Source organism: Chinchilla lanigera, unplaced genomic scaffold (genome assembly GCF_000276665.1).
Source record: "Chinchilla lanigera isolate Chin_1 unplaced genomic scaffold, ChiLan1.0 scaffold00015, whole genome shotgun sequence".
NCBI lineage: Eukaryota > Metazoa > Chordata > Mammalia > Rodentia > Chinchillidae > Chinchilla > Chinchilla lanigera.
Genome location: NW_004955416.1, coordinates 15,442,033 through 15,450,209, shown reverse-complemented (window position 1 = coordinate 15,450,209; position 8,177 = coordinate 15,442,033). Strand labels below are relative to the sequence as shown.

Here is an 8,177-nt window from a genome sequence, read left to right as displayed (position 1 = left end):
CGACGGCGGCGGGGTGTCCTGGGGGTCCCCGAGCGCCTGCCCCGGACCCAGCGCTGCGGCCGAGAGCCTGGGGAGCAGGGTCTCCGACGCGGATCCCTGGGGAACACCCCCTTACTGCCCCAAGATGCAGTCGCCCCCGCACCAGCCCCTGGGGATAGCCCCCGACGCTGCTCTTTGGATGCAGCCGCAGGCCTGCGCGGGGACGCAGCCGTCCCCAGAGCCCGCGAGCGCCGCTGTGCCCTGGACGCCGACGCCGCCTCCGCCCCCCGAGCTGGTGGCCGTGTACCAGGTACGAACAGCAGCCCTGACCCCTGTTCTCAGGGTGGTCCTGGGCTCAGTGGTAAATGAGTGGGTGAAGGGGCTGGGGATTTAGCTCAGTGGCATAGCGCCTGCCTGGCAAGCGCAAGGTTGTGAGTTCAATTCCCAGTCCCGGAAAAAAAAAAAAAAATGAGTGGGTGAGTGATCTCGGCAAAGGAGTGGGACCTAAGGGATCCCAGGTATCTTAATTGTGGGGGTGGGGTGGAAGGGACCTTGGGGGAAGAGGTGAGGGATGGCCCACCTGTCTTGCTCAGAGGCCTGGGTGGAAGACCCGGGTAGGGGCTGCTGTCAGGAAATTCTAAGTGCTCCTTAAGGCTTCAGTGAGGGGAAGTAGGGCCAAGGGTAAAGACAGTGCTCCCGAACAGATGGGCCTGGAGTTGGAACCTTCACCATTTTTTCATGTTTCATTCATTCATTTATGAATGATTTGCAGTCTATAAAGGACCTATTAAGAACCAAATTTTGCTGGATGTGGTGGCACACCACAGCTCTCTGGGAGCCTGAAGCAGGAGGATTGAAAGTTTAAACTCAACCTAAGCAAGTTAGGGATTGAAACCCCGTTTAAGGGGCTGGGGATTTAGCTCAGCGGCACAGCACCTGCCTGGCAAGTGCAAGGTCATGAGTTTGATTCCTGGTACCGGAAAAAAAAACAAAAAAAAAAGAAACCCTGTTTAAATTTTTTTTTAAACTGGGCCTGATGGCGCATGCCTGTAATCCCAGCACTCTGGAGGCTGAGGCAGGAGGATCCTTGCGAGTTCGAGACCAGCCTGGACTACAAAGTGAGTTCAAGGCCAGCCTGCACTGCATAGTGAGACCCTGTCTCAAAAAGACAAAAGAAAAAAAAAAAATTACTTTAAAAAGCTAGGGATTTAGTTCACTGCAAAGGGCCTGGGTTTCATCCTTTCTAGCATAAAAAACAACAACCAAAACCAAATAACCAAACTTTATTAAACACTTCCTGTTTGCCCCCCCTAGTGCTTGGCACTTTGTACGTCTTCATTCAACCCTTCTAACAACTCTGCAAAATGGTCATTCGCAGCCCCACTGTACAGATGAGACAGCTGAGGCAAAAAGAGCTTGCCCGAGTTCGCACAGCAATGAGAAGCAGTGCTGGGGTGTGAGGGGTGGCAGTGCGCTCTAGAGCCTGCACTGGTGACCACTCTGCTCCCTGCATCCCTGGCACTGCTGCTGTCCAGATGTCACCAGCCACAGCCTGCGAGCACCCCACTAACAAGCTGTTCTCTCCCACAGGGGATCTCTGTGCAGGAGTCCTGTCTGTCACTGGGGAGCCCACCCCTCCTGGCCCACCCTTCATGCCAGAGACTCCAGCCTCACACCCCGTGGGGTTGCTGGGGCCGCAGTGCCGAGGTGCTGCCCAGCTCAGAGCCCCAGGGGCCCAGGCCCGCCGTCCAGCCCACTGATGTGAGCCCGGCCCAACGCTCAGGCCTGCGGCTCAGCGGCTGCCCTGAACTTTGCCAAGAAGATTTGGAGGGCACCCATCTGGGCATCTTCTACTAATGGCTCTGTGGACACCCTTTTCAGCCTGAAGTCAGGCCCGTTGTGTGGACTGGTCATGTGCTTCTTCGGAGCCTTTTAAAGCTTCCTTTTGCCAAGGAGCCCTTGTTCTGTGCAGTGCCTACCGATGAAACAGTGTGGGAAAACACATAATGGGGGTCCTCCCTGGCCAAAGTGGGGGCCGTGGCAGTGCCCTCCACTGCCGGGCACTGCCCTGTGGAACCCTGTGTGCCACAGAGCACGGTCCAGGCGGCTCAGACCAGGGCACTGCTTGACCCCAGACAAGGCCAGGGTGGGACTGATGGGGAGGCGAGTGGGAGCCAGGCCTGCGCCCTGCCTCTGCGTAACAGCTGGCCAGGATCCTGTGTGCTTAGAGACGTTGTAATTCTTTAATAAAGCAAAAATACACCTAGTAAAAGTTTGGTTTGGTCTGTTTTCCTTCTATCCTTGTAGGTCTTTCTAGGTTTTCTGGAAAAGGGGGACAGAATGGGAACCTTTGGGAAACATCCGGTTGCATTTCCCCTCCTTGAATCCAAAGCTGCTGTGGTGGACGTGTGGGCAGGGTTGTTTCTGAGGCCTCCTTGGCTTGTACATGGCCTCCTCCTCACTGTGTCATTTATTTCTAGCTCTTAGAAGGATACCAGTCATACTGAGGTAGGGCCCACCCTAAGGACTTCATTTAGTCTTAATTACCTCTTTAAAGGAGCCCTCCAAATTCAACTCCATTCTGCAGTACTAGAGGTAAGGCCTTGTATTAGTCATTTTTTTTCTCTCTATAACAAAATACCCGAGGCAAGTTATAGAGAAAAGGTTTGTTCTGGCTCATGGCTCTGGTGCTCCCAGGCTGACTGGCCCCATTGCTGTGAACCTCTCCCAAGAGCACTGAGCCACAACAGGAATGCCTGGCTGAACAAGAGGCAAAGAGCAGAAGGAAGGGCCAAGGCAGTTGCCTGTGATGGCCACCACCACTGACCTCAGGATCTCCCATGGGGCTCCACCTGCCATTACCTCCCAATAGCTCCATCCGTGGACTTTTGGGAGACAGCCAACATCCAAGCTCTAGCAGGGCTTAAACAGCAATTTTAGGGGAATGTGGTTCAGCTAATAACTTACGATGTTAAGCACTCTGTGTAACTGTGGGCAAGCTTTGAAGTCTCCCTGCCTCAGCCTCCTGAGGGCTGGGATTACAGGGCTGCACCACCACACCCAGGTAGCTTTTCTTTAGTATCAGGATTCTTACACTTGGCACATAGTAAGTCCTCAATAATAGGCATAGCTGAGTAGAGACATTGCTTAAAAGATGACCTAGTCAAGTGGCTCCTAAATCTGGCTGTGAGCTTTGCACAGTGGGAGTATCGTAGCCAATGAGGTTTATCCAAGGAGTGGTTATTGCTAATTGAAACTAAACCTGCCAGCCCGGTATGGTGGAGCATGCCTGTAATCCCAGCACTCAGGAGGCTGAGGCAGGAAGATCATTTCAAGTTCGAGGCCAGCCTGGGATACAAAGTGAGCTCAAGGCCGGCCTGAACTGCATAGCGAGACCCTGTCTCAAAAAGACAAAAGAAAAGAAAAAAAAAGAAACTAAACCTGGCTGTGCGTTGAGTCATCTGGGTCCAGGGTCACGCTCTGAGCGATCCATTTAGTGTGCCAGATCCTAAGATCCTCTCTATGGGATGCTGAGGCCCACCAGATTAAGGAGCAATGGATCTTCTTTACCTCTTCATTTTACAGCTGGGGAAACTGAGGCTCAAGCGAGAAGCGCTGCCACTGGGGCAGGAGCCACAGGTGACGGCCAGCTGGAGAGGCCTGGGAGACATCCTGAGAGCTGCTCCAGTGAGGGGAGGCCCGGCCTGCACCCTCCGGGAGGGGCAGCCCCTGCTGTGGCCTTTTGGAACAGCGTTCCCTACCACCCCGGGCCTGTCTGTGGCTCCGACCCGGGCTGCAGGACCCAGGCAGTACCCTGCGCTGCGCCTCTCTGCTAAGTCCCAGCAGGGGAGAAAGAGGCTGATGCGGGCACCCTCCCTGCGATGAGTGGTTGACCTACATCTTCCTGGGGACCCCAGGCACCATCTGTAAGGGGCTGGACACCTGCTGAGTGTCTCTCCAGCCAGCCAGTGACCAAATGTGGAAGACGCTGGGCCCAGCATTGTAGAAGATGCACTGATTGTGCACATGGCCTCCGAGGCTACGAGAAGCTGCACTGCCCAGCTTGGGGTGCTGCAAGGTCACCTCTGGCCGGCCCATGCCTTCTGCTTTCTGTAGCTCCCAGGGCCTGGGCTGCACACAGTCCCCATACTGGTGGGCGGGGCCCTGGGTGGGCGTCAGCAGCCTGAATTCTGTTAGTTTCTGTGCAGTGCTTGGCCAAGGCTCTGCAGGTGGTGGGTCTTCACGGACTGGTTTCCTCCAGCCGTGTGGGGCATGATGGATGCCAGCATTGTGAGCCGACATCAGAAGATGCAGGTGTGATGTCACAGACCCTCACCGGCTCCAAACGAACCCGGGCTTCCCCTGTGTGCAGCACCCGGCCAGAGCCGCTCCCTGTGCCCCAGCGTCCTTGATTGACAGAGAAAGAGGTCTGAAGGTGCGGCTCAGTGGAAGAGCGTCTGCTCGCGTGTGAGGCCCTGGCCTGGTAATGGAAACCAGCACCAAAAACATATTCATAAAGAATAATCAAATAATAAAAAATTTTTAAGCTGGGTCTGGTGGCACACACCCAGCACTTAGGAGTCTGAGGCAGTAGGGTTGCTGTGAGTTTGAGGCCAGCCTGGGCTATGTAGCAAGACTCTGTCTCAAAGAAACATAAATAAATAAGTAAATAAATAAAACAAGACAAAAATCATTTTTTAAAAAGCCAAAATACGCCGGGTATAGTGACACAACACCTGTAATCCCAGTACTCGAGAGGCTGAGGCAGGAGGATCCTCTCAAGTTCCACACCAGCTGGGCTACAAAGTGCTCAAAACCAGCCAGAACAGCATAGCAAGACCCAGTCTCAAAAAGACAAAAGACAAAAAAAAAAGCCAAGAAAAAGATGGTCTTCCCTTAGGATCAGATAATGTACATCAACAGCTGGGCCCGTGCTGGCCACAGGAGTAACAGGATCTGGCAGCTTTTCTCTCTAGCAGGCTGTCACTAGCAGTGTTCCAGGAGCACCGAGCCCACCAGGGACCCAAGTGCTGCGGCTGCTCCTCCCGGATCTGGGCTTGAGAAGGTCAAGTGCCAGCCATGGCTGCTGGGTGCTGGCGACAGGAAGGGCTGGCCCCCAGCGGAGGGGTTGGGGATTTAATCCGGAGACCCAGGGAGCTTCCCTGGGCAGGGCCCCACACCGGCTGGCCCGGCCCTGCCGTTTGATGTGCAAATGGCAGCAGGGGAGTCTGGAGCCTTCCAGGCCCCTGGCCTGGCCACAGCTTCTCACACTGGCGGGGGTGGGCTGGGGTTGAGGGTGGCTGGTGGGCTCCCAGCCAGGATCCCGGGCTAGGGACACAACAGCCAGCTCTTCTGGGAGGGCCCGTGTGCTCACAGGTCACACCCTGACCTCAGTCCTCATGATGTGAGAAGACAGAGGCTCCGGGTTCAGATCGCTGACTTCAGAGAGTGGGCCCCAAGATCCAGCTGAGGACCCTGCTGTGGGTGGCAACTGGAGGTGACCCAAGTTCCTGCAGCTGCCCACGACCCCCTTCTGCGCCTATCACCAAGCTGGATGCTCAACAGGGCCTGGGGTGGGGGCGGGGCCAGGGCCAGAGCCAGGGCCAGGGGGAGCTCCCCACAGCCCAGCTCCAGCCTCACCCCAAGAAACGCCTGGGGGCCACCAAAGACTCACCTGCCTTCTCCCCAGCCCCGGCCACCAGCTCACCTGCAGAGTACAGAGCGGCCTCCTGTACCGGGAGAGACACAGCCTAGCCTGGTGACTGGCCTGTCCCAGCCCTCAGCCCAGCCCCTTCAAGGCTGCTCCAGAAGACACCCGCCCTCTTCATCGAGTACTATCAGACCGCCCCAGAGCCTGGAGAGGCCACGAGACAGGCCCTCGGCCAGGAGCGCTAGCTGTAGGCGTGGGGACTCCCCCTGGCCCCCAATGTATCACTGCATTGTGGCTAGCATGGGTTCTTGGGGTTTGGTGTTTTTTTTGGCTTTTTTTGTTTGTTTTGTTTTGCCTTTTTTGAGACAGGGTTTCACTATGTAGTTCACACTCGTCTTGAACTCACTTTGTAGCCCAAGCAGGCCTTGAACTCACTAGGATCCTCCTGCCTCAGCCTCCTGAGTGCTGGGATTACAGGTTTGCGCCACCACACCCAGCCTGGGTTCTTGTTTTTAGTAATAATAAAAATTAAAACTATAGCATTATCCCAGAACTTGGAGGTTGAGGCAAGAGGATTGCTCCAAGTTCAAGGCAGCGTGGGCTACATAGTGAGTTCAAGTCCAGCCTATCAAAACAAACAAACAAACTAACTAAACTAAACTAAAACACTAAAACACAAATTAACAGGAAAAAGCTTTAATTGGAAACTCAGAAAAGTGGTAAGGGACCTGTGGTTGAGGAGCTAAGATCAGGCCACCCAAAAAGGCAGGAGGACAGCTTGAAGGGTCAGCTGGGCTGGGTCCCCAGATCATTAGCTCTGGAATCCCGGTGGCTGAGGTGCGTTCTGTTCCCCTGAAAGGGTTCTCTGTTCTCGTGGGTTCTGTCACCTGGGCCTTTGCTTTCTGTGGCATCCAGGTGATCAGATTTGGGACAATGGCCGGAGACTTGTGGGCGCGCTTGGAAGTCCTCATAAATCTCTTCATCTCGCTGACTTCAATCCAGAGTGCGGGCAACGTCCCTCAACCTCGGCCCCCACCTTTCAGACAGAGCCCCCCTTGACGACCATCGCGCCCATTCAAAGAGTCGCAGTAACAAACTGAAGGTCAAGATCTGTTCTGCTTTCAGTCATCTATTGGGCGTTTGTAGGCCCACGTGAACAGTCGTAGTTTTTAGTAAAAACCACTTTGAAGTCCCTGGCTACCTTTGTGCAAAACCCAAGTCAAGCTCTTCAGGAGTAATAGCTGACGGGCTCAGGATTCTCCATCCCTACAGTGCTCTCTGACTGGGTCACCGCTGCTGTCCCAACTGTCCTGGGGCTCCTGGGGCTGAGGAAGAGGCGCCCCGGCAGCACCCTGCTCCCCGGACTTGCATTGGGATGGTGCTTTCCACAAAAGCACTCCATCCCTCTCCATCTGTCAGAACGGACTCTGTGCCCGGTACGGTGACAGCCGTGGACTCCGTGGCAGGCAGGCAGTTGGACACTAACCGGCCTAAGAGACACGGGACGGGCAGGGTCCCTAACAGCCTTGCAGGTTATACTTAAGAAAGAGCATGCTGTGTGGTACATCTCTAATTATCTGTCAGGTCTCAGCCCCAGAGCCACCCTACACACACAATGACATGTGAAGGTTACCCGTTTGTGCACGTTCCTTCTGACACCTGGGAATCTATTTTCAAAACAAAGGAGCTGGGGATTTAGCTCAGCACCACTCGCCTGCCTGGCAAGTGCGAGGTCGTCAGTTTGATTCCTGGTACTGGGAAAAAAAAAAAAGGCACACAGCATTCCTAGGTGCCACAGCAGGTGCCCGGTGGTACTGGCCAGGAATATTCTTTAAAGACCCTCCCTCCCCTGGCTGAGACCCGATTCACGCTAGAACTCATCTTTCAGAAATTTCTTAATGGCTAAGGCCCCGAGGGAACACTAGCCACCCGAACAGAATAAGATGTTTTAGAGATATGGACATTTCAAAGCCACCTCTAAGAAAAATATGGATAAACAGCACAATTACCGTTGTTCCCTGAACTCGAGAATAACTGCATGAAAAGGTCTGCCTTCTCACTAGCAGCCGTCCCTCTGGCTGTATTTGCTTTACAAATACAGGCTTCTGCACAGCTGCCTGTGTGTCTGGACTGAAATCTTTCATCAGAGACACAAATATCGAGGATGAAGGACCCACTTCCCAGTGGCATCACAGTCTGTTGGGGGCTGGCTCCCTGCTCCTGCTCCAGCACTTTTTCTGTTTTCTTTTTTTTGTCTTTTTGAGAGAGGGTTTCGCTATGCAGTTTAGGCTGGCCTTGAGCTCACCTGTAGCCCAGGCATGTCTTGAACTTGCAATGATCCTCCTGCCTCAGCCTCCCAAGTGCTGGGATTACAGGCGTGTGCCACCACGCCCAGCTTAAATTATTCCTCAATCTTTATTGTTTTGTTTTGTTTTGTTTTTGGTACGGGGAATTGAACTCAGGACTTTGTGCTTGCCAGGCAGGCCCTTGTGCCGCTGAGCTATATCCCCGGCCCCAGGCTGCTCCAGCTTAGGCAAGAGTCCTGAAG

At 54.3% G+C, this 8,177-nt stretch overlaps 1 protein-coding gene across 1 annotated transcript; it reads left to right on the top strand.

The window, feature by feature from the left end:
- On the top strand, window positions 1-2,251 carry Mesp2 (mesoderm posterior bHLH transcription factor 2; the record flags this gene model as incomplete). The annotated part of the gene is given in 2 exon segments (XM_013512432.1): window positions 1-289; window positions 1,570-2,251. Coding segments are annotated over 2 exon segments (556 nt in total), but the record flags the coding sequence as incomplete, so codon positions are not given.
- Window positions 2,252-8,177: the final 5,926 nt, after the last annotated feature.